Genomic DNA, 27260 nt, shown 5'->3' on the forward strand with positions numbered 1-27260 from the left:
GGTGGTCAAACACACTACAGGTACAACGTCTCAAATCCGGCCACCTTGGGACCAAGACTCTGCCGATTTTTGGATTTTTCCGGATTTCGGGCAAGAAAATCAAGAGCGTCCGTATGCTACCGAGACAGACAAACTACTAATGGTGATGCGGGTCAGGTTGGGCTGGGTTGAGGGTCATTCGGCAAGGCTCGGATTGATTGCATGCCATTTAAAACATAGCAGCGAAGTCGATAACTAGTCCGGCCCGCCGGTTTTTGGACAATAATTATGGATTTTATTTTACTGAATATCAAATGGGATTTACTCAATGTCTGGTTTTCAGACAATTCCAATTTTTGGACAGCCGGATTTGAGACTGGATCGACTGGGCCTGTATTCACTGGAGTTTAGAAGGATGAGAGGGGATCTCATAGAAACATATAAAATTCTGTTGGGACTGGACAGAAATAATGTTCCCGATGTTGGGGAAGTCCAGAACCAGGGGACATAGTCTAAGGATAAAGGGTAAGCCATTTAGAACTGAGATGAGGAGAAACTTCTTCACTCAAGAGTGTTAACCTGTGGAATTCTCTACTGCAGAGAGTTGTTGATGCCAGTTTGTTGGATATATTCAAGAGGGAGTTAGATATGGCCCTTACGACTAAAGGGATCAAGGGGTATGGAGAGAAAGCAGGAAAGGGGTACTGAGGTGAATGATCAGTCTTGATCTTATTGAATGGTGGTGCAGGCTCGAGAGGCTGAATGGCCTACTCCTGTACCTATTTTCTATGTTTCTATGTTAATAGCAGCAGAATCTTAAAAAGCAGAAATGTAATGTTAAAATGGAAGCACCAGTGATTTGCAGCTAGTCTCTGAAATTGGTGAGGACCCGGTTCCTCTTGTAGTGGTATCTGTTACAATTTATACTTCACTGCATTTCTCTCCCCATCCCCCTCCCCTCCCCCAAACACACAACTTCCCTGTGGAATCTAACAATGATTCCAGTTTGTGTCTGTTGATTTCTATTACCGAGAGCACTATTTAAAAACAATCCTCATCATTGTTATAACATCAATCATAGCTGCACAATTAATGCTTTATTAAAACAAAACTTAAATTTAACAGCATGATTTTACACACTGCAGCTATCATTGAACCTTGAAGTACGCAGATTAATTCTGTTGTGTAGTTTGACCCCCCCATAAACTATTAGTGATTAACTTGTCTATGTGTGGCATGTATTTTTTTACGTCAATGTGCATTGTTTTAAATATTTTTACACATATTAATGGATGATATTACTTCATTTAAACTATTCCTATTCTTTAAACCTTTACATACAGGTATTCAAGAGGCCTTGGCCATCTATAATGCGTACACTTTATGGCAACCATGAACGATTTGAAAGCACCTATTTTAAAAAGTTTCCTGGATATTTTGTCACAGGAGATGGTGAGTTGCTTAAACCAGACTAGTAATGAATATTTGAATAGTGTATTTTTTAAGTGCCAATTTTAGCGACAAGTGTAAGTTATTTTTAAGTCCCCAGTCATGTTTTGTATATGAGCTTAAGATCATTTAATGGATTAGGGCGTGCATTAGACCAGAAACTCGACTCTCCAGATATGGATTTCCTAATGTAATGACTCTTGAACTGCAGGAAATGTTAAGTTGATCCCTCAATGCTTCATTCTCATTGGGATTTGCAATTGTTTTTAACACAATCCATAGCAAAATAGTATATATGTGCTCCACATCACTGCATCAGTGTCCATTTTGGATATTAATCTTTGTGCTTTGTATATATATATTTATGTAAAATCCCAACAAAATGTTTTGAGTGCTTTTAAGTTAAATGTAGGTGCAAATGTAAACTTTACATCTAATACTATAACAATTAGAGTTTATCAACAGTCTAAAATTACTCAAAATACCCTTCCCCGAAACACACTATTCCAGTAATTCTGACCTCTTGAGTATTCCTTCCTCCCTTCGCCCCAGTTGCCTTTCTACATTACAACAGTGGCTTCACTTCAAAACTGCTTCATGGAGCACTTGCTTTCAGTTACAATTTCATAATTGTTTTATTTAATTCAAATTTGTTACAGCTTTTAAATGCTTAGTCAATTTTAATATATTTAAATGTTACACTTTGTGTGGAAAAGTAATGGCTTCATGTTTGGTCTAGTAAGTGATTGGTGCATGCTAACCATGTGACCAACATCACTGTGTGATTAGCACAGACCAATTGGATAAACACACAGAATGTTATATCATTTATAAACATGTAATATATCAACCATGCCACAAACAAATCCTGAATAATTGTATTAGTTTGTATCAATTCAGATGTTTGCACACTTATGCAATGACATCTAATACTCTGTTTCAGATGCATAGGAATCTTTTTAAGTTCAGAATGAACTTACTTGTCTTTAAATATAATTGTGTCTTGAATTTCAGTTTTTAGAAACAATTGTCACATGTTCCAAACAGCAAACTATATGTAACTAGGTATATAGTTTAAATACATTCACTGAAGGAGCTTCTTAAAGTGGCTTTGGCAGTTTGGCCAAGGGTTCAGGCTTGGTGAAGTGATCGCACTGCCTCTCAGTTAAAAGGTCGTGGGTTCAAGCCCCACTACAGCACAATCCAGGCTGACACTTCTATGCAGTACTGAGGGAGTGCTGCACTATCAGGTGCCATCTTTCGGGTGAGATCTTAAACCGAGACCCCGTCTACCCTCAGGTGGACATAAAAGTTCCTATGGCACTATTTGAAGAAAAGCCGGGGAGTTCTCCTGGTGCCCAAGCCAATATTTAACCTTTAACCAACATAACTAAGAAAACCGGTATCTGGTCATTTATCTCATTGCTGTTTGTGAGATCTAGCTGTGTGAAAACTGGCTACCACATTTCCCTGCACTTCAGAAGTACTTCATTATCTGTCATCATCAGAGGTAGTCCCTCGGAATCGAGGAAGACTTGCTTCCATTCTTAAAATGAGTCCTTAGCTGGCTGAACAGTCCAATACGAGAGCCGCTGACCCTGTCGCAGGTGGGACAGACAGACAGTCGTTGAGGGTAAGGGAGAGTGGGACTAGTTCGCCGCATGTTCCTTCCGCTGACTGCACTTGATTTCTGCATGCCCTCAGCGATGAGACTCGAGGTGCTCAGCGCCCTCCCGGATGCACTTCCTCCACTTAGGACGGTCTTTGGCCAGGGATTCCCAGGTGTCAGTGGGGATGTTGCACTTTATCAGGAAGGCTGTGGTTTGGGATGTCCTGAGGTCATGAAATTCCTATATGGATGCAAGTTCTTTCCTTCTTTGACTGTGAACCAAACTGTTCTTGAACACTTGTACATTTTACGAATGCATGAATTGTTTTTTAATATCCGATTAATTAGCAATATTTTTGTACAGTCTGTATACTGATTCACATTTTTACTGAATAATTATGTATTGAATTTAAACACAACTTAACTTTGAAGTTCCTGAATCTTGACTGACAGGTTGCAGGAGAGATGGAGATGGTTATTACTGGATCACTGGAAGGATTGATGACATGCTGAATGTATCTGGTAAGATTTATAGTTCAAATTATTAGTATTATGAATCACAAATACTCTTAAGGGTGCATTCACAAGTTTAGAATGGGTGCAAAGACTTCACCACTTCTCATCAACTCTAAATCTGGAGTGTAAATCAAGTGTGAAGAACTAAACTAACTCTGAAGTGAAGTGGAACTACTTGCTGTAGGGAGTCTCACTAAATTGGTTTTATTAGGTCAGGTCCTGATGCCAGATTCAGGATGCATTTACTCTAACTGTCGTGTCAGTGCAAAGCACCGTAACACACTTTAGAAATAATGATCTAAATTTCAGCATAGAAGGAGGCCATTCAGCTCATTGTGCCTGTGTTTCAAAACTAAACACATTTCCTGGAAATCTCCCGATTTCCCGATCGGTCACCATAACTTCAGTGTAAACCCACTTTATGCTGCTTAATGGGGTTTCCACCAATCTTCGCAGAACTTCTGGTGGCAGATCGGGAGAACCCCCAAGGAAATTCCCGGTGATTGTGTCACTAAATGAGAAAAGCTACAGAAATTATATATTAACTCATTAAAAGATGTACCAGCAGACTGCCTGAGAACTTCGTGATATGCTGACAGGCCTGCCATTTCCTCGGAGCCCCTCTTAACTTCACTGCAGTAACTTTGCTGGAAGTGTAGTGGAAGCTCTATTTACCTCATCTAGTTCATTACTCGTAACCAGTTCTAGTAATGCTTCTGTTCTCGCAAGCCTACTAACATACTGCTTGAGGAAGGAGTCCTGTACACACTTTAGGAATTCCAAAAGCAAAATACTGCAGATGCTGGAATCTGGAATAAAAACAGAAAATGCTGGAAGTCTCAGCGGGTCAGATAGCATCTGTGGAGAGGAAGCAGAGCTAACGTTTCGGTCAACGACCCTTCATCAGAAATGGAGTGTGTTCGGAAAGAACACATTCTTTACGAGCACTGAAAGGGGGAGGGGTGAAAGAACAAAAGGGAAGGTCTGTGATAGGTTGGAAGGCAGGAGAGATTGGAGACAAAAGGGATGATGGCCCGAATTGAAATGGTAATACCAGGAGTTAGAAAAACATTAATCAAGATAGGATGTGACTGGTGGGATAATGGCCAACTGCCATTAGAGAAGAGGAGAAAAAAGAAACAAACAGGCTCTGAGGGGAGGGGTGAGCAACTTCTGAGGCTTCCTGCAGGCTTCTCGCTGTCTCCTTCCCGCCCGCCGTCTGGAACGGCTTCCTTCCCCCCCCCCCCCCCGCCCCCCGCTGCGTTCGGTCGATCGGGCCCGCACTCCCGCCCGCTCGCCGTCTGGAACGGCTTCCCCCTTCCCCCCCCCCCCCCCCCCCCTGCTGCGGTCGGGAACGAACGAACGAACTTGAGGCTGGCTGAAGCACTTTCACACAGGTAGGAAGATGGTTTATTTAATCTTTTCTTTGCTTATAAATGTTTATTCACGTTGGATTTATTTGTATAATATTTGTAGAAGTATAAATAAGGATTTATTGTAGAATTTAATGACTTCCCTCCCCCCCTCGTTCCCTACGCCTAATTTGTGACCTGCGCCTGATTTTTTTAATGTGTAGAACAGGTTTTTTCAGTTCTACAAAAAACTTCACTTGCTCCATTCTAAGTTAGTTTAGAGTACGTTTTCACTGTGGAAACTTTGAAATCAGGCGTCAGTGGCCGTACAAGCCCCCTTTTGAAGAAAAAATTCTGTTCCAAAGTAGAACTGTTCTACCTGACTAGAACTGCAGAAAAAAAAATGTGGAGAATTGCGATTTCTAAGATAGTCCGTTCTCCACCAGTTGCTCCTAAAAATCAGGCGCAAATCATGTGGAAACTTGGGCCCTGTGTGTCACTTCCCCATTTAACAGTATATTAGCAATTATCCATCATAGATTTATACTCATGGAAGAATGGTTGATGAATGTTCAATTGTGTCGATAAAACGTCAATTATTATATTATTGCTACTTTGTAACACGATACCTTAGTGGAAAAAAGTATTTACTGTTTACATTACTATCAGGGCACCTTTTGAGCACTGCTGAAGTGGAGTCTGCATTACTAGAAGATGCTGCTGTAGCAGAGGCTGCTGTTGTTAGTCACCCCCATCCCGTGAAGGGAGAATGCCTCTACTGCTTTGTCACTCTAAGGGATGGACATGAATTTACCAAAACGCTAGTCGCTGAACTAAAAGCTAAAGGTAATGGTAGTTTCCAGAATACTGTAGAGTTGGGCTCAACAGATTTTTTTTAAGCTAATGGTAAAATCTCTAATAGGTTTGAAAAATGTGTATTGAAGTTGATTTATTGCTTCCTGGTGTTTTCTTTAGTTGCATGGTTTTAAAAAAAAGTTTTCTCTCACCACCTTCCCCCGCCCCTTTTCCCAAATATATTAAGTGGGATGTGTTTCATAAATCCCAGACCTTAAAATGACAATATGGGGTAATAATCTAAAATGAACAGGTTTACACTTCTAAAATAGCAGACAAAAGAATTGCAAATAAACAATTTTGGCATTTGTACACTAATATCCACAGTGTAATTTCAAGGTCTCAACATTTGCATACAAATAAGGAATTGGTGGAAGATAAGTCCAACAGTGTCATCTTCCTTTGTATGGTTGCCAGCGTTTTCAAAGACACCTTTTCTTTCATTAAGCCAGTGACTGAATGGATCTGGAGTGCAGTGATCTTAGCACATCACCAAACACTGCATGAGAACGTTTGTTTACAGGGATTATTCTGGTGCATGTCAAAATGTTGATGAACCAAAAAGGTTTAAGAATAACAGTTGGGGACTCCATTGAAATGGATGATGGAACAATGATAGGGTGACTAGCCCATCATCTGTGGGACTTTCATTGGCAGTCTGAGGCTGGTTGGCAGAGCTGTGTCTACATGCTTCTAAAGAGTCACACTTATGGGACAATGCTGTCTTAAATTGGTAGTAACGAGTGCCCCAAATAGATTTTTTTTTATTCGTTCATGGGATAACGAATCTGGCAAGGCCAGCATTTATTGACCTTGTGAAGGTGGTGGTGAGCCACCTTCTTGAACCACTGCAGTTCTTGTGATGAAGGTACTCCCACAGTGATGTTAGGGGAGGAGTTCCAGGATTTTGATCCAGTACGATGAAGGAACGGCGATATACTTCTGAGTCAGGATGGCGTGTGACTTGGTGGGAAACTTAGAGGTGGTGGTGCTCCTATGCGCCTGCTGCTCTTGTAGTAGAGATCGCGAGCTGCTGCAATGCATCTTCTAGATGGTACACACTGCAGCCACAGTGGTGGAGGGAGTGAATGTTGAAGGTGCTGGATGGGGTGCCAATCAAATGGGCTGCTTTGTCCTGGATGGTGTCGAGCTTCTTGAGTGTTGTTGGAACTGCACTCATCCAGGCCAGTGGAGAGTAGTGCAGGGTTAGGACATTTGAGAGTGGTGTGGACAGCAAGTGACTATTTTACATGCATGCATCATGCTTAAATCTGGGAAAAGAGGGGCTGCATATATAGACTTAAATCTAATGCACTCTGTTCAGCAATCTCTCACCGCCAGTGAAATTTCTAAAGTTAGAAATTAGCTATTGGATTAGTCACCTGTGTTCTGTCGTCGTTAGATACTCGCAGGCAGTACAGCAGGGGTTCTTCAGTATTAAGCGTAAAGCTCAAGTGCCTTTGCACTGGTTGCAGTTACACCGCAGCTGTAATGGTGAATGTTCACCTACTTTTCAAGGTCAGTGGTTTTCAATCCTTTCTTGTGTGCAAATATTGGCATATTGCTAAGCACCCCACGGCCCTCATTTCTGAAAAAGCATATCAGCTGCTCAAAGGAAAGTCCTACTGACGTTGCAGAAATGCAGACAAATACAAACATCTGACTTTGCGAACCCTTGAAATCCTCTTACAAACTTTCTGGGATCCAGGAATCTCAGTTTGAAATCCTATGTTTTAAGTTCTCAGTAACAATGAATTTAAGCAACATTATACTGCACGTTAACTGTCAGCACAGCGCAGATGTAAAGTATAGTTAACCTACCGCCACATAGAATCTGTTTTGGTCGAAGTAACTTTACCTATGTTTGCCATTTTGGAAATTCTCATCACCAAGTGAAGGCCTCATTGACTTTTTTACCAATGCTATTTTGTAACCAGCCACTTGATGCAGTGGCTTGCCCATCTCTCTTCCCCCGATCGCTTGCTGTCCGGGTACGCTCTGGTATGATTTCATGTTCTACCATTCCTTGGTGCAACAAACTATTATACCAACACACACTGGACCACCATATTCTGTTTGTTATTTGTGTTTCTGGATCTTGGGTTTCAAATATTTCTCATATACTGCTTGCCATGTGAAGCACTGAATAATAGTTTACGTGCAAGTAGTAAAATCCATAGTACATCTTTTAATAAAACCTCCCATGCCGTACAAATGTTTGCCATTTTGATTTTCATGGACAGTATTCAATTCGTGCATAAGGCATAAAGTATCAAACTTCTAGATGCTTTGAGTATTGTTAACAACAATAGGAAAGTGACTAACATGTTTGGTACAAAATGAACTACAATTTAACAAATTTATTTTTGAATATTGCAGTTCGAGAAAAAATAGGACCTATTGCCACTCCTGATTATATACAGAATGCTCCTGGGCTGCCCAAAACCCGTTCTGGTAAGGTGGTATATATGGTATAAGTACATCTATCCATTATTAAATACATTTAAACCTGTTGTATTGAGTTTTTGATTTGTTGCCTTAAAGGTAAAATTATGAGACGTGTTCTGAGGCACATTGCCCGAAATGAGAGGGATCTTGGAGATACATCAACTCTTGCAGATGAGACAGTTATAGAAGAACTCTTCAGCAACAGATGTAGAACACTTTAAAACAGTGATTCAGTTACTCAATCTCAATTGAAATGTATGACTTGTAATTTAGTAAGTATATGTGCGTACTTAGAGAAGAGCACACTAGATCTCTGGGAAGACCAGAGACTGAAGGACCAAAAGAAGCAGTAATTATACAGATTACGTTGATAAATGATTGATTTGTGGGTAATTGCCTTATTACTTTATCTGTTTTTTAATGCATATCTTGTAATGGAGAACTAATATGAATAAACTGTCCATTGGCAATACGTTTGATTACTAAGTTGCTGTAACTTTTTAAAACAGCTTTGAATATATTTGTTTTATTTACATTGTGTTCTGTATTTTTATAAAAAAATATTTTCTTTTGCTTTGGGGTCAGTAAAGCAACAAAACATTCCAACACGTTTTTAAAACGTGAGTACAAATATGCAACATTGTTCTGTTATTAAAACAAATGAAAATGAATTGATTGAGAAATGTGCCATTTGCTTTCCCCGTCCTACACCACTTCAGATTACAAGTGGCTCTTTCAGTCTGGAGTGTTGACATAAGGGCACGTTATCTTAAATAGTTTTTTTAAGTGAAATTAGGGGAAATCCACTCTTTGCAGGGAAAAATAAAAATTGGATTTCTAATTCTTGAAACATCCGTCCTGACATTTCTTCTGCTAACTATGGTGGTCCTGTTTATTTACCAGATGAGAATTTTAAACCAGGCAAATATTGTTTATGTGGATCACTTAGACTTGTAGAAAGCCAATTATTTACCATATTTTTATTGAACAAAAATTAAGGTGTATATTTATGCTTGCAGATAATACTGTACCTTGCACTAGTCTTTGAAACTGCATTAACTGATAAATGTGATTGTGTATTCTCCAATTAAAGCTTTTATATAAATCAAGTCTAGATTAAATATTGATTTTGTTTGCAGTAAAGTATTTTTCCTAACAATTTTTGGTTCCCACATGCCCAGTGACAGCACTCATTTAAATAGTCCTCCCTCATGCCAATATTTTACTCAGTCACAATTAATTAATCTTTGCTCCAACCTCCATGTGTTCACATTGTGGTGACAAACACACAAAGCTGAAAATGCTGAGTATTTTCAACCACTCCTACAATGCCGTACCAATGAACTCGTATGCAATTACATCAGTAATCATTAGAGCAAGCAGAAACCTTTCCATGTTGAAGATCCCCAAGGAACAGAACTATTATGTTATCTCATTTTATCTATATTAAAGCTCTTGCATCCAGTACACCCTTTCTGTTTGTCCCGCTTCCTATGCAGCAATTTTGTAAACATTTAGGTATTGCCCATTAGCTTTGTATACTTACTATGCAGTCTTCCCAACATCATAACATTACTGCTCCTACAAGATCCAACTCCCATGGTTGTTTCTCTGTGAGGCTGCCCATAAGTTTTAGAAACATAGAAAATAGGTGCAGGAGTAGGCCATTCGGCCCTTCGAGCCTGCACTGCCATTCAATGAGTTCATGGCTGAACATGCAACTTTAGTACCCCATTCCTGCTTTCTCGCCATACCCCTTGATCGCCCTAGTCGTAAGGACTACATCTAACTCCTTTTTGAATATATTTGGTGAATTAGCCTCAACAACTTCCTGTGGTAGAGAATTCCACAGGTTCACCACTCTCTGGGTGAAGAAGTTTCTCCTCATCTCGGTCCTAAATGGCTTACCCCTTATCCTTAGACTGTGACCCCTGGTTCTGGACTTACCAACATTGGGAACATTCTTCCTGCATCTAACCTGTCTAAACCCGTCAGAATTTTAAATGTTTCTATGAGATCCCCTCTCATTCTTCTGAACTCTAGTGAATACAAGCCCAGTGATCCAGTCTTTCTTGATATGTCAGTCCCGCGATCCCGGGAATCAGTCTCATGAACCTTCGCTGCACTCCCTCAATAGCAAGAATGTCCTTCCTCAAGTTAGGAGACCAACTGTACACAATACTCCAGGTGTGGCCTCACCAAGGCCCTGTACAACTGTAGCAACACCTCCCTGCCCCTGTACTCGCTATGAAGGCCAACATGCCATTTGCTTTCTTAACCGCCTGCTGTACCTGCATGCCAACCTTCAATGATTGATGTACCATGACACCCAGGTCTCGTTGCAACTCCCCTTTTCCTAATCTGTCACCATTCAAATAATTGTCTCTGTTTTTACCACCAAAGTGGATTACCTCACATTTATCCACATTATACTTCATCTGCCATGCATTTGCCCACTCACCTAACCTATCCAAGTCACTCTGCAGCCTCATAGCATCCTCCTCGCAGCTCACACTGCCACCCAACTTAGTGTCATCCGCAAATTTGGAGATACTACATTTAATCCCCTCGTCTAAATCATTAATGTACAATGTAAACAGCTGGGGCCCCAGCACAGAACCTTGCGGTACCCCACTAGTCACTGCCTGCCATTCTGAAAAGTACCCATTTATTCCTACTCTTTGCTTCCTGTCTGCCAACCAGTTCTCAATCCACGTCAGCACACTACCCCCAATCCCATGTGCTTTAACTTTGCACATTAATCTCTTGTGTGGGACCTTGTCGAAAGCCGTCAAAGTCCAAATATACCACATCGACTGGTTCTCCCTTGTCCACTCTACTGGAAACATCCTCAAAAAATTCCAGAAGATTTGTCAAGCATGATTTCCCTTTCACAAATCCATGCTGACTTGGACCCATCATGTCACCTCTTTCCAAATGCTATGACATCCTTGATAATTGATTCCATCATTTTGCCCACTACCGATGTCAGGCTGACTGGTCATAATTCCGTTTTCTCTCTTCCCTCCTTTTTTAAAAAGTGGGGGTTACATTGGCTACCCTCCACTCCATAGGAACTGATCCAGAGTCTATGGAATGTTGGAAAATGACTGTCAATGCATCTGCTATTTCCAAGGCCACCTCCTGAAATACTCTGGGATGCAGACCATCAAGCCCTGGGGATTTATCGGCCTTCAATCCCATCAATTTCCCCAACACAATTTCCCGACTAATAAGGATTTCCCTCAGTTCCTCCTCCTTACTAGACCCTCTGACCCCTTTTATATCCGGAAGGTTGTTTGTGTCCTCCTTAGTGAATACCGAACCAAAGTACTTGTTCAATTGGTCTGCCATTTCTTTGTTCCCCATTATGACTTCCCCTGATTCTGACTGCAGGGGACCTATGTTTGTCTTTACTAACCTTTTTCTCTTTACATATCTATAGAAGCTTTTGCAGTCCGTCTTAATGTTCCCTGCAAGCTTCCTCTCGTACTCTATTTTCCCTGCCCTAATCAAACCCTTTGTCCTCCTCTGAGTTCTAAATTTCTCCCAGTTCCTGGGTTCACTGTTATTTCTGGCCAATTTGTATGCCACTTCCTTGGCTTTAATACTATCCCTGATTTCCCTTGATAGTCACGGTTGAGCCACCTTCCCTTTTTTATTTTTACGCCAGTCAGGGATGTACAATTGTTGTTGTTCATCCATGCAGTCTCTAAATGTCTGCCATTGCCCATCCACTGTCAACCCCTTAAGTATCATTCGCCAATCTATCCTAGTCAATTCATGCCTCATACCTTCAAAGTTACCCTTCTTTGATTAATTTAGTTACATTTTATTAATCAGACCCATGACAGGTAAAGTTAATTTAATTAATTTTATGTTGATCTGCTTTTAGGTTTATTTTACCCACTGATCCACAACCAACTCGCCTTGTTCTCTCCTCCTCTTGGGATAAGAACATAAGAAATAAGTGCAGGAGTAGGCCATACGGCCCCTCGAGCCTGCTCTGCCATTCAATAAGATCATGGCCTCAGCTCCACTTCCCTGCCTGCTCTCCATAACCCTTTATCTCCTTATTGTTTAAGAAACTGTCTTATTTCTTAAATTTATTTAATGTCCCAGCTTCCATAGCTCTCTGAGGCAGCGAATTCCACAGATTCACAACCCTCTGAGAGAAGAAATGTCTCATCTCAGTTCTAAATGGGCAGCCCCTTATCCTAAGATCATGCCCTCTAATTCTAGTCTCCCCCACCAGTGGAAACATTCTCTCTGCATCCACCTTGTCAAGCCCCCTCATAAATCTTATGCGTTTCTATAAGATCACCTCATTCTTCTGAATTCCACTGAGTAGAGGCCAAACCTACTCCATCTTTCCTCATAAGTCAACCCACTCATCCCCATGATCAACCTAGTGAACCTTCTCTGAACTGCCTCCACAGCAAGTATATTAATTTGTAAATATGGAAACCGAAACTGCACGCAGTATTCTAGGTGTGACCTCACCAGTACCCTGTACAGCTGTAACAAGACTTCCCTGCTTTTATATTCCATCCCCTTTGCAATATAGACCAAGATTCCATTGGCCTTCCTGATCAATTGCTGTACCTGCATACTATCCTTTTGTGTTTGATGCACAAGTACGCCCAGGTCCCGTTATTCTGGCCTCCGTGCCTGTTTTTCTCTTCTATGAACACCCCATTCATACACCTACTTCCAATGCTGGGCTGAGGTAGAGAGGGGTTGTTGCAGACCGGTGGGGATGGGAAAATGAGGCAGAAACCCAAATCCGGCTTGTGAATCTGGCCACATCTCTTCCGCATCCAACAACTGTAGCCAGAAAGTCACCTTGCAGTCTTGTGATCCATCACCCCAAAGGCAGTCTATGGCCTTTGCTGGATCCCTCCTGTGACCAGTACTTACCACCTAAAAATGTGACCTGCAGCTCTTGTCATCATCGTTCCCTGCCATACCACACTCGCTCCCACCCAAAAGGAAAGGAGAAAGAAAACCAGAAGAGAAAAGCAGATGAGAGACAAGTAAGAGAGATTATGGCCCCGTAATTGCGGTTGGTGGCTTCCCGCGGGCGGATGCCTCCGACCTGAAAAATTTCTACGAATTTACCAGGTGGTCCCGGCGGTACGGAGACTTATTGTCCTGGGCCTCTATGCAAAGGCCTGTGTAGAGGCCCATGTATCCCGGAGACTTGAGCGCTTCGTACGATCTCTGGGATTAAGTGAGCTGGCCCAACTAATCCAAGTAGCGGGATCCCTGTGCATACGGAACTCACCATAAGAATGAATGGGGATCCCCAAAAAACACACAAGCACTTAATTTACAATCTTATGCAAGTTCAGCAGAAGAGCTGCGGAAGCCCGAACAGTGAAAGTGATGCTTATGTTTTCGGGATTTCTGCAGCTCTTCCGTTGAAGTTAACATCATCATCATAGGCAATCCCTCGGAATCGAGGAAGACTTGCTTCCACTCTTTTTTTTTAAAAAAAAAAAAAATAGTCCTTAGGTGGCTGAATAGTCCAATACAAGAACCACAGTCCCTATCACAGGTGGGACAGATAGTCATTGAGGGAAAGAATGGGTGGGACTGGTTTGTCGCACGCTCTTTCCGCTGCCTGCACTTGATTTCTGCATGCTCTTGACGATGAGACTCGAGGTGCTCAGCGCCCTCCCGGATGCACTTCCTCCACTTAGGGCGGTCTTTGGCCAGGGACTCCCAGGTGTCAGTGGGGATGTTGCACTTTATCAGGAGGCTTTGAGGGTAACTTTGTAATGCTTCCGCTGCCCACCTTTGGCTCCTTTGCTGTGAAGGAGTTCCGAGTAGAGACATGGACCATGTACAGTAGACACTTCACCAACGATGTCTCCGCAAGATCCCACAAATCCCCTGGGAGGACAGACGCACCAACGTTAGCGTCCTCGACTAGGCCAACATCCCCTGCATTGAAGCACTGACCACACTCGATCAGCTGCGCTGGGCAGGCCACACAGTTCGCATGCCAGACACGAAGTTAACAACGGACAAGTGAAAGAACCTCCGCAGAAATTTTCCCTAAAGTCTCAGACAGAAAAATTAGTCATGTTCAGGGACTGAAAGCAAATTGAACTAGTGTAATGAGTGATGAGAATTAAATTGTTACGGTTGATGACTTGATCTAATGTGTAACAGGACAATCACAGTATACTGTGAGAAAATCCTGACCAGAAACAACACACATTTATTTAAATGGTGTGTCATTTTTATAGTGCAGATTAATTTACTGCAGTAATTTACTATTGAGTTGGATGGCAACAGCCAAAAATTAACATTTACCAGTAGCTTTTCAAGTAGAACAGAATCTCTATCAATCTTTTAACTAATGTAATCAACATGTTTTTATTTTGGTTTGTTTTCCATACTGTCCAGTAATCAGCTGGAGCAATGGCCACGGTACTCGCACCTCAGGTTGACAGATATGGTTCCCAAGCTGTGTGAATCCTGTGGCCATGCAGGAAAATTTACAAAGTGGGTGGGGGGAAGAAAGGCTCTTAAGTGCCTGTAAAGTACCTCATAATGATTTTAATTGGATACCCCTCCGCTGCAGGTTGGAAGAGGCTCCACAATGACATGCCCCTGTAGGAAAGGCGCGTGGGAGCGAGATGACTGGGTTCCTGACCCGCTTTCAAAAAAAACTTTCAAACCCGACCCACCACTGGTCGCATCTGCTACTACCCCAGAAAATTTGGCCTTTGGTGTTTTATGCAAAGGATTCTTGAGCAAGTCCCGTTCACCCATTACCCCTGTGCTCATTAACCTACATTGGCTCCCAGTTAAGCAATGCCTCAATTTTAAAATTCTTATCCTTGTTTTCAAATCCCTCCATGACCTTGCCCCTCCCTACCTCAGTAATTACCTCCAGTCCCACAACCTTCTGAACTACAACAAAAGTAAAATATTGTGGATGCTGGAATCTGGAATAAAAACAGAAAATACTGGAAATCTCAGTGGGCCAGGCAGCATCTGTGGAGAGAAATAGAGTTAACTTTTCGGGCTGATGACCCTTTGTCAGAACTGGAGAGTGTTCGGAAAAAACAGATTCTTAACAAGCACTGAAAGAGGGAGGGGAAGAAAGAACAAAAGGAAAGGTCTGTGATAGAGTTGGAAGACAGGAGAGATTAGAGACAAAAGGAATGATAGCCCAAATTCAAATGGTAATGCCAGGAATTAGAAAAACATTAGTCAAGATAGGATGTGAATGGCGGGATAATGACCAACTGCCATTAAAGACCAGGAGAAAAAAAGAAACGGGCTCGGAGAGGGGGGTGGGGAAAGGGACCCAAATATTGGTAGCGGTTACACTCTGAAATTTTTGAAGTCTATGTTGAGTTCAGAAGGCTGTAAAGTGCCTAAATGAAAGATGAGTTGCTGTTCCTCGAGCTTGCCTTGAGCTTAGTTGGAACAGCATAGGAGACCGAGGTCAGAGTGGGAGTGGAGCGGAGAATTGAGGTGACAGGCGACCGGAAGCTCAGGGTCACCCTTGCGGACTGAATGGAGATGCTCTGCAAAGCGGTCGCCCAATCTATGCTTGGTCTCCCCAATGTAGAGGAGACCACAGCGTGAGCAGCGACTACGGTATACTAAATTGAAAGAAGTACAAGGAAATCTCTCTTTCACCTGGAAGAACTATTTGGGGAGGAGGTAAAAGGGCAGGTGTTGCATCTTCTGCGCTTGCACGGAAAGGTGCCGTGGGAAGGAGAGAGGGTGCTGGGGTGACTGCGGAATGGACCAGGGTGTCGCAGAGGGAGCGGTCCCTTCAGAATGCTGAGGAGGAGGGGAGGAGAAGATGTGACTGGTGAAGGTGGCGGAGGATGATCCATTGAATGTGGAGACTGGTGGCGTGAAAGGTGAGACAAAGGGAACCCTGTCAGAGCTATCTGCGCTCCTCTAATTCTGGCTTCTTGAGCATCCCCAATTTTAATTGCTTCAATGGTGGTTATGCCTTCAGCTGCCAATGCCCTAAGCTCTGGAATTCCTTCCCTAAACCTCTCCGCCTGTCTTTCCTCCTTTAAGAGCTACCTCTTTGACCAAACTTTTGGTCATCTGTCCTAATATCTCATGTGGCTCGGTGTCAAATTTGTATAATAACATTCCTGTGAAGCGCCTTGGAACATTTAATTACATTAAAGATGCTATATAAATACAAGTTGTTGTGATGTGATCCATATATTCTGCCCTTCCTGCACGTCTCTTCGGATTCTTCAGACACCAATGGTTCCTGCATTGCTGAGGCCATGGAAATGTCATGATGAGGATTAAATAATGTAGTTCATATTAGACCAATATCCTGCAGTTTGCTGGATTATCAAGTTTTATTTGTTCTAATTTACCCCACTCGGATTAAATAAATTTTAAATGGTCTATAGTAAGAAGTAAGCCAGAATGGCCTTGTATCAGTCTGTGGTTTCTTGAGATTTTCTCGTAAATCTGAGTCCTGTAGAGAAGCCAGGATGTGGAAGAATTGATGGCGTAAGCAGTTTTCTTTCAGAACTGTTTTTTTCTTGGAAAAAAAACAAGTTTGCACATGGTTGACATCATCTGCACAACTGCCATTTTGGTACTTAAGGTTATTCTGGGTGCACCCAGCACATCATAAAACTATTCAGGGATTTTGGGCTGTAAACTCCAGTCATGTTTATCATTCTGGGAGGGACCATTACTAAACTCCTCTCGTAAAGAGTATTTTGTGGCAATCACTCTTAACTGAAAAGCATATAGGCAAATTCCATGCTGACGGAGCACAGTTCGAGCATAGAGCACACAATTAACCCCACAGTTTCTGTAAAGAGTGTAGACATGGCTTATGAAACAAAACCAAAAGCAATTGAAGATTATCTCAGACAAATGAAACAAGCAGCAGTGATTGATCAACATGTACCATCTATGTTACAAAAATAAGGAAAAATTAAAAAAATATAGAGAACAGCATCCAATTTTATAATTGTGAATCTGTTAATTATACATGCTGTAGATCATCTGCTTTACACATCTCCCACCCTACAATACCCATTATTGCTATGCTTATTCTTCAAACAGGAAGCTAGACTACTCTGGATCAATAGCATCTCTTCTGATCATCAAGAATACAAGCTCTGTAGTTGAATGACTGGACATGTCCTTTCCTCACAATGGAACTTTTTGGGCTCAAGCCTTGCGTTCAGCAGAACCAGGGAAATCTGGTAGCCAAGTTCAAATAGCCACCAGGGCAAAGATTCAAACTCCATCTGGAAGTCCACGATGTGCCCGTATTTTAACCGCGTACAATAAATGATCTCGACTTGGTAATAAATTAAGGACGCTTCCTGATTTTAATCACTTAATAAAAATATCTGACACTTTCCCAAGGTTTGGGCTTCCTTGCCATTTGCGAAACAGTAGGCATACTGTTGGTTGGCGTAATGTTCCGTTTTTGAATGCCGGGGATTTCTTGTCCACTTTGCACAAGCTGAAGAACTTCAGAGAAAGATAGGGTGCAGTTTTCCCCTTTCATTGCTGTGGTCATAGCAGAAAGATTTGCAGTGTCACCAACGGTTCTATTTTCATGAGGTTCTTTTATGTGACTGTTCCCAGTTGGTTGATAAGGAGCAGTGTGACCTTTTCCTTCTATTTCTTTACTCCTCTGAAAATACACTCTTGCATCCTCCATTTTCTCTGCTTGCTGATCTATGGGTGGTTTGCGAGTGACCTTTGTGGTTTCTATTGTAGCTGAACAGTCATTTTTTCCTGGATCACTTGGAATTTGTCTGAGCAGCTTCTCAAAATCCTTTGTCATATCTTCCTCTGCAGCTAAGCTGTTCTGATTCTTCGCCTCAATAATTTGTGAGGAAAGCCATTCTTTGTAGCCTTCAAGGTCAATGGGTCTGATAAACCTGGAAAAAGTGAGGAAAAAATGTTTTTCTATATACTGAGTGGTAATCTTTCTGTCAAAATAAATACAAATACTACTTCTGCCTGACCACAGCCAAGCAGGATCCCAGAAGTGGAGACAGTGAAGTAAACTTGAAAATAAATTGCTGCATTTCTATTTTTATACATAACTATATGTTCTGGAGTGTGTTCCAAAGCAGTAACACATTAGCTTTTAGATGACACTGATTATCCCCCCCCCCCCCCCCCACACACACACACTCCTGTCGCCACTTGCAGTGTCACCACTTTGGACCACATTGTTAGCTTGCCTGTATAGAAAGGATAAAACTACATGGAATCTGCGCAGTAAGATCTCTTGATTTTGAGCAGAGGAATATTACTTTTTTTTTTGATGTAGGGTGCTAATCTCTAATGGAGAATTTAACAGATGCTTTCATTATAATTTCATTATGCTTTACATTACAACAGTGACTACACTCAAAACCCCCGCCCTCGATCTTATGTATTTTTTCTCTCTGTTTCCCAAGGCAGCTGGTCATTATTCCGCCATTCACACCCTATCTAGACTCATCTTTTTCTAACTTCCGCCATTACCAATTCAATTTGGCCCATCATCCCTTTTGTCTCTCCAATCTCTCCTGTCTTCCAGCCTATCACAGACCTTCCCCTGTTGTTCTTTCCTCCCTTCTCCCTTTTAATGCTCCTTAAGAATTTGTTAATTTCGAGCATTCGCCAGTTCTGACGAAGGGTCACAGACCCGAAACGTTAATTCTGTTTTCACAGATGCCGTCTGACCCACTGAGATTTACAGAATTTTCTGTTTTTACTCCAAAAGTACTTCATTGGCTGTAAAGCACTGTGAGATGTGAGAAAGGTGCTATATAAATCCAAGTCTTTCTTTTCTTTTGTAACATTTATACAGCAGGTCATTGGAAATGCTGGAAATCTCCAATCTTACACTATTTTTGTAGGTTAAGTATCATATATAGAGAAAAACATTGACAATTCTTTGGATAATATGCTACAATAATAGTTTGATGTTAATTTTTAATTACAGTTCTGTAAACCTCCAGACACATCAGCTACAAAACAGTAACTCATAATATGAAATATCAGACACGGTTTCTTGTATGGGTGGGCATGTAAGGGTATGTATGGAGGCTTTTATTTTAGTTTTTCAGCTGTTCCTATTGAATCTCATGAATCAGACGATGTCACACTTGGCTGAAAGATGAAACTCTTAACCTGAAACTTTGCATAACGATTATTTTTAAACAAAAATTATCTGGTACTGCACCACAGACAAGTAAACTCATCTGGGCATGGTCATAATATTGACACCACAAAAGGAGAGAAATAGGAAGCAGTGGTGTGCTTCTTGATGCTGAAAATTTAAGCCTCAAGTTCTAGGCCTATTTTCAGCCAATCAAATCAATGTTTTTCCAATATCATTCCGACCTTCAAGATGGACAGTGGGATGCAGCATACCACAGAAAGCATTTGGTAATAAAATGGATTTGCTTATATGGAAATTAATTAATAAAAATTAATCGTATAATTTTCACTTATTTAGTGCCTTGCGTTTCAAAGCATTTCATATCACTAACTTTTGAAGTGTAGTAACTTGGGTAAGCAAATACAGCAGCATTTTACTCCAGCAAAGACCCATGTGCAATCATGAGATGAAGAACTAGTAAATCAATTTATTTTGGTGGTGGTTATTGAGGGTGGAATGCTTGAGAACATCCTTCTCTTCATATGGTGCCATGGGATCTTTTAATGTCCATTTGAATTACCAGAACAGACAGGTGGGGCTTCAGTTGAACCTCTTATTCAAATGCAAAAACAATATCCCATAATGTAACATACCGTCCGCAGTGCATCAGAATGCTGCTGCTAAAGCTCCACACATCCAACTGGTGCAACCACCATTGTATTAATGCTATGGTCAGGAGAAGGTTGGTGATGCCCTCACATTTTATAGTGAGTTGCATGCTTACAATGCCGCTTGTGAGGAGCTCCTAGTACCTGCTATTAACCTAGTAAAAGGGGTTAAACCAGTGTTTATCAGTTGCTCAACAACCAGCTCATGACTATCCTTGTTGTGTTGTGGTGGGGGGGGGGGGGGGGGGGTGGTGTTATGCAGGGATGCTTAGATGTCAAGGTTATTCAAAATGATATGCTTGGAGATGGAAATTTGGAAGCAAGTCAACACTCCGTGGCAACTTGATAAACCCGTAACTGAACTAAGCAGCTCCACAATAGTCCAGGGCACCATTGATGATTGACCATCCAACCTAGATTAGGAAAAGGGGAGGTGCAACGAGACTTGGGTGCCATGGTACATCAGTAATTGAAGTTTAACATGCAGGTACAGCAGGCAGTGAAGAACGCAAATGGCATGTTGGCTTTCATAGCTAGAGGATTTAAGTATAGGAGCAGGGAGGTCTTACTGCAGTTGTACAGAGCCTTGGTGAGGCCACACCTGGAATATTGTGTTCAGTTTTGGTCTCCTAATCTGAAGAAGGACGTTCTTGCTATTGAGGGAGTACAGCGAAGGTTCACCAGATTGATTCCCAGGAGGGCAGGACTGACATATGAGGAGAGACTGGATCAACTGGGCTTGTATCCACTGGAATTTAGAAGGATAAGAGGGGATCTCATAGAAACGTATAAAATTCTGACGGGATTGGACAGGTTAGAGGCAGGAAGAATGTTCCCGTTGCTGAGGAGCTCCAGAACCAGGGGTCACAGTCTAAGAATAAGGGGTAAGCCGTTTAGGACCGAGGTGAGGATAAACATCTTCACTCAGAGAGTGGTTAACCTGTGGAATTCTCTACCGCAGATTGTTGAGGCCAGTTCGGTAGATATATTCAAAAGGGAGTTAGATTTGGCCGTAAGATCAAGGGGCATGGAGAGAAAGCAGGAAAGGGGTACTGAGGTTGAATGATCAGCCATGATTGTATTGAATGGCGGTGCAGGCTCGAAGGGCTGAATGGCCTACTCCTGTAGCTAATTTCTATGTTTCTATATGTGTAATATTCCAAATGTTCCCAAATCTCAGCCACTGAAAGTGACCTGAAAGGGAACAGACCTACAGCATTTTCTCGTTCTGCTCACTGACTTGCTGAGCCTTTCTACCATTGTCATTGTTTTAATTTCAGATGTCCAACATTGCAGATTGTATGTTATTGAATGTGGCCATGTGTAGAGAAACTGCTGACAGCCAGGAGAAAAAATCAGCTCCTCCTCCTCAACAGAAAACTGAACAAAGGAATAGTGGGCAAAGGCATATCAAATAGAGAGTGACAGGAGCAGCTGGATGGAAATACAGCCAGACAGAAGGGGAGGAAGTGTCTCCAGGGAGATGTTAAGATTTAGGTTTATGATGAATAAGAGTGGCAAACCCACTTAAACAAATGGAGCTTGGCTCTTAGGATGGCTGAGCTAGTTAAAGCAGTTGTGCAGTGGTGTAATTGGACTTAGGTGTACCAGAGGAGCGAGAACTGAACCAAACACTCAGGGTTTCCCCGCTTGCTTACAAGCCAGCTGCTGACAGGGCGCATGCGCGGGAGAGAGAGGGGGGTGACTCCATTCGAGCGCATGCGCGGGTCGGGGCGGTGACGCGACGTGAGGCCGGCACTCGCTCGGCCTGTACCTGGAGTAGTAGTAGATTTTTGCCTCGAGCAGCTGCTCCTCGGATTCCCGCGCCGCCTCTCCGAGCTGGGCCAGGCCGCGCTGGAACACCTGATCCGCCGCGAAGTTGTACGAGTGGAACTGCCTGCACTCGGCCTCCATCTCTGGGAGCCCGTGACACTCGAGAGCGGACCTGAAAGCACAGCGCCCCCTGCCGATGGGACGACGCACAGCGCCCCCTGCCGATGGGAGGACCCACCCGCCCCCACACCCTGTGGGTCAAGCTTAGAATTTGCACTGCAACATTCCCAGGGCATCGAGCTGTTTGCAGCTCTCCATCCTGCAGCCACATACCTATCTCCCCGCACTAGTTATACATATTTATAGTACAATAGGCACATTATGGTAGCGTAGGGGTTATGCTACTGGACTAATAATCCTAGCACACTGAGTTTAAATCCTACTAAATGCCAGCTTGAAAATTTGAATTGTTCTTAAAATAATGGAAATAAAAAGCCATTATCAGTAAAAGTGACCAAGAAGCTGTCCGATTGTTGTAATTTAGAGAAAGAAACCTGTTGTCCTTACCCACTCTCTCCCTGATCCCCAGTCTTTCCCGACCCCTATTTCCCCAGTGTCTCCCTGCCCAACCCCCATTCTCCCCATCCCCATCCCCTATTCTCCCCATCCCCAACCCCCATTCTCGCCCTGACTCCCTGCAGACTATTCCTGGAGCACCCACCTGACCCGTCTCTCTGTGAGTGGGGTGGGGCGGGGCGGGGGGGTCATCAAACTGGAGGCTTCCCAGTAGCGGCAGCCAATGGTGTCACGGAATGGAGTGTAGGGGATGCTCTGGGTAGCTCTTTCAAAGGCTGCACCACCTTCTCAAGGGCAACTAGGGGTAGGCAATGAATACTTGCTTTTCCAGCAATGTCATATCCTGAGAATGAATAAAGAAAAAAATCCACTAGATTGACAGGACCTTGTAATAGACAGTCTGAATCTTAGTTTAATGTCTTATTTGAAGAATTACACCTCTGACAGTGCAGGACTCAGGTTGCTGCACTGAAGCATTAAGAAATAAATAATCCCTTTTGGCTAAGATTCCTGACAGGAGAGTAACCATGACCCCAATGTGGTTCTCCCTGGATCAGGAAGGTGATTCTCCTATGCTTTTTGGAAATAGGAGGTGGGTGGGGTGGCTTGACCCATCCACCTCCACAGAGGTGTGTGGGGGGCCTGACCCATCCACCTCCATGGCACGAACCTGGTATTGCAGTACTTCCGGTGCAGTGGCTCTAGGCCTTTTGGCTAAGAGCATTGGCGCAGAGTGATCCTTGATGTGTGCAAGGTGACCTCTGGCGTTTGTGATTTGACAAAGAATTGGAAAGATAGGCAACGAATAAAAAAAAAAATTAAGAAATAAATAATTCTAATTTATATAATGACTTTAGGATATTCCAAAGTGCTTTGCAGCTAAAAACGTACTTTTTGAAGTGTAATCACTTCTAATTTAAGGAAATCAGCCTAGATTGTATGGTTAACTCCTGGAGTGGGGCTTAAACCCACTACCAACTAGGCCAAGCTGACATTGTGATCAATAAGTACTCTTGATAAATTCTTACGGATCATTAATCAGCTTTTATTGATTTCCACCAATGAACACATGTAATTTTGGGATAGATGAATGGGTAAAAACAATTTCCGAGAGTTTTAGAAAATACCACTGAAGTATTTTTTTAAATCAAAACACTTGTGGAAATGCACACCTGTGATATCAGCACACGTGTTGTATGTGCTGAGGTTACTGATACAATACTTCTTGACCTGAATTTCAGCAGGAAAAGAAGTGAAGACTGCAATTTGGAATTTTCTGGATCATCTATAGGTATTGCTGAGGACAATATTAATTATACTATAGCAAATGTCAGTCTTTCATTCCTGGTTAGGTATAGAGAAAAATTGCAACCATCTCCCTTTGCATAACCATCGAATGATACAGCATAGGAGGAGGCCATTCGGTCCATCGTGCCTGAGCCAGTTCTTTGAAAGCTGTCCAATTAGTCCCAATCCTTGCTTTTTCCCCATAGCCCTGTAAATTTTTCCACTTCAAGTATTTAACCAATTCACTATGAAAATTCTTTTTGAATCTGCTTCCACCATCCTTTCAGATCGTTTCCTGCAAAATGCTACGCAGAGACTTCTCAGAAAGCCCTCTTTGTGGTGCATGATATTTTGACAATGATTTTATATTATGTAAAATTATTCATGTAAAATAGTCTCTCAAGTATTACAAGGCTGCAATACTCGGCTCACTCTCCAAACACCATGAAGAGATTCTGACCCCAAAGCTTTCTCAGCTGGCACTTGTTACAAACTTACACATGGCAAAGTGCACACATTCAGAAAGCTGATAATGGGTCTTCCCAATCTCTCTCAGGCTGCAATTTTTAAAATAGCTTATGGGTGTGTTGGGGTTGCATGACCCTCCCATTTTTAACCTGTCAGAAACATCATTTTGGCCAGACTATAGGAATTGCTAGATGAAAAAAGACCAAGGTCCATCTAGTTCACCTTCTACCATCCTGGTAGTCGCACGATGTCGGGGGGCACACTTGATCAGCTCCACTGGGCAGGCCACATAGTTCGCGTGCCAGACACGAGACTCCCAAAGCAAGTGCTCTACTCGGAACACCTTCATGGCAAACGAGACAAAGGTCGGCAGCGGAAGCGTTACAAGGACACCCTCAAAGCCTCTCTGATAAAGTGCGACATCCCCACTGACACCTGCGAGTCCCTGGCCAAAGACCACCCTAAATGGAGGAAGTGCATCCGGGAGGGTGCTGAGCACCTTGAGTCTCATCGCTGAAAGCATGCAGAAATCAAGCGCAGGCAGCGGAAAGAGCGTGCGGCAAACCTGTCCCACCCATCCCTTCCCTCAATGACTATCTGTCCCACCTGTGACAGAGTCTGTGGCTCTCGTATTGGACCGTTCAGCCACCTAAGAACTCATTTTAAGAATGGAAGCAAGTCTTACTCGATTCCGAGGGACAGCCTAAGATAATGATGAGTCGCATGATTCAATGAATATGGAATTGTTGAGTAATCATTGCAATCAATCTGTACCAATCAGTCTACAACAGACCCGGACATGAGATGGGAAAACCCACAGGGATATGAAGCTTTAGGAACCATAGGTTCGAAGTCACCTGCTCCTCCCAAGCCTGCAACCAATGTCCTGTCTCAAATTATTAATTTAGTGCATCTCAAAATGTTATTTTCTGAAAGAAAGCCTATCTAATTTGCATTTGAATGAATCGATGCTATCTGCTTCCAAGGTCTCCCAGGGAAATCTTGATCAATTTTTTATTCTTCCATCATGGCAGTGGTAGGTAAGTGGTGCAGATGTTGACGATGGCTTGGAGTTCGGCCTCTGAATGTGCGCAAACGCAAGCGTCGTCTGCGTACTGTAGTTTAATGACAGAGGATAGGACGACCTTGGATCAAGCCTGGAGGCGATGTAGGTTGAACAGGTTCCCATTAGTTCTATAGTTTAGTTCCACTTATGCTAAACATCCGTAAGACAAAGGTCCTCCACCAACCTGATCCCGCCACACAGCACTGCCCCCTGGTCATCAAAATCCACGGTTCGGCCTTGGACAACGTGGACGATTTTCCATACCTCGGGTGACTACTATCAGTAAGGGCAGACATCGATGACGAGGTCCAACACCGCCTCCAGTGTGCCAGCGCAGTCTTCGGTCACCTGAGGAAGAGAGTGTTTGAAGACCAGGACCTCAAATCTGGCACCAAGCTTATGGTCTATAGGGCAGTAGTGGTACCTGCCCTCATATATGGCTCAGAGATATGGACTATAAACAGCAGACACCTCAAAGCGCTGGCGAAGTACCACCAGCGCTGCTTCCGCAAGATCCTGCAAATCCACTGGGAGGGTAGACACACCAATGTCAGTGTCCTCGCCCAGGCTAACATCCCCAGCATCAAATCGCTGGCCACGCTCGACCAGCTCCGTTGGGCGGGCCACATCGTCCACATGTCTGACACGAGACTCCCTAAGCAAGTGCTCTACTTGGAACTCCTACACGGCAAGTGAGCCCCAGGTGGGCAGAGGAAATACTTCAAAGATTCCCTCAAAGCCTCTTTGATAACATGTAATATCCCCATCGGCACCTGGGAATCCCTGGCCCAAGACCACCATAAGTGGAGGAAGAGCATCCGGTTGAGCACCTCGAGTCTTGTGACCAAGAGCATGCAAAAACCAAGCGCAGACAACGGAAAGAGTATATGGCAAACCAGGCTCCCCACCCACCCTTTCCTTTAACCACTGTCTGTCCCACCTGTGACAGGGACTGTAATTCCTGCATTGGGCTGTACAGCCTCCTAAGAACTCACTTTTAGAGTGGAAGCAAGTCTTCTTCGATTTCGAGGGACTGCCTATGCTGGTGAGGTAAGTGGCTAGAACACATCAATCCATTCAGGTTCTTCAAATTTATTTTGAACTAAAAAAGCTATCTGGGGGTTAACTGAGAGTGTGATGGTAAGCCTCATAAGAACATAAGAAATAGGAGCAGGAGTAGGCCATTTGGCCCCTTGAGCCTGTTTTGCCATTTAATAAGATCGTGGCTGATCTGATTATGGATTCAGCTCCACCTCCCTGCTCGCTCCCCATAACCCTTCACTCCCTTACCGCTCAAAAATCTGCCTATCTCTGCCTTCCACAGCTCTCTGGGGCAGAGAATTCCACAGATTTACAACCCTCAGAGAAGAAATTCCTCCTCATCTCAGTTTTAAATGGATTACCCCTTATTCTGAGACTATGCCCCCTAGTTTTAGTTTCCCGTTTGAGTGGAAATATACTCTCTACATCCACCTTGTCGAGCCCCCTCATTATCTTATATGTTTCAAAAAGATCAGCTCTCATTCTTCTGAACTCCAATGAGTATAGGCCCAACCTACTCAATCTATCTTCTTAAGTCAACCCACTAATCCCCGGAATCAACCTAGTGAACCTTCTCTGAACAGCCTCCAATGCAAGTATATCCTTCCTTAAATATGGAGACCAAAACTGTATGCAGTACTCTAGGTGTGGCCTCATCAATACCCTGTACAGTTGTTGCAGACTTCTCTGCTTTTATTCTCCATCCCCCTTGCAATAAACATTCCATTTGCCTTCCTGATCACTTGCTGTACCTGCATACTCACTTTTTGTGTTTCATGCACAAAGACCCCCAGGTCTCTCAGTACTGCAGCACTTCGCAATTTTTCTCTATTTAAATTATAATTTGCTTTTCTATTATTTCTGCCAAAGTGGATAACCTCACATTTTCCGACATTATACTCCATCTGCCACATTTTTGCCCACTCACTTAGTCTGTCTCTATCCCTTTGCAGATTTTTTGTATCTTCACAATTTGCTTTCCCACCCATCTTTGTATCATCAGCAAACTTGGCTACATTACACTCAGTCCCTTCATCCA

General features: G+C 42.9%; 2 protein-coding genes across 7 annotated transcripts in view; one reads left to right on the forward strand and one right to left on the reverse strand.

Moving 5' to 3' along the window:
* The window catches only part of acss2 (acyl-CoA synthetase short chain family member 2), a 115639-nt gene extending 106322 nt beyond the window's left edge, over positions 1 to 9317 (forward strand). For all 6 annotated transcript variants that reach the window (XM_070896212.1, XM_070896211.1, XM_070896207.1 and 3 more), the window contains 5 exons: positions 1323 to 1431; positions 3491 to 3559; positions 5575 to 5751; positions 8140 to 8214; positions 8305 to 9317. In XM_070896212.1, coding sequence (XP_070752313.1) covers positions 1323 to 1431; positions 3491 to 3559; positions 5575 to 5751; positions 8140 to 8214; positions 8305 to 8429 — 555 coding nt within the window. In that variant the 3' untranslated portion in view covers positions 8430 to 9317. The remainder of the gene's footprint in view (positions 1 to 1322; positions 1432 to 3490; positions 3560 to 5574; positions 5752 to 8139; positions 8215 to 8304) is intronic.
* Positions 9318 to 15148: 5831 nt separating this feature from the next.
* Positions 15149 to 21972, reverse strand: LOC139277069 (uncharacterized). Its single transcript, XM_070895083.1, has 2 exons — positions 21785 to 21972; positions 15149 to 18125 (listed from the first exon to the last, which is right to left on the reverse strand). The coding sequence occupies exons 1-2, from the start codon at positions 21922 to 21924 to the stop codon at positions 17573 to 17575; spliced, it is 693 nt and encodes a 230-aa protein (XP_070751184.1). The 5' UTR covers positions 21925 to 21972; the 3' UTR covers positions 15149 to 17572.
* Positions 21973 to 27260: the final 5288 nt, after the last annotated feature.

Source organism: Pristiophorus japonicus, chromosome 12 (assembly GCF_044704955.1).
Source record: "Pristiophorus japonicus isolate sPriJap1 chromosome 12, sPriJap1.hap1, whole genome shotgun sequence".
NCBI lineage: Eukaryota > Metazoa > Chordata > Chondrichthyes > Pristiophoridae > Pristiophorus > Pristiophorus japonicus.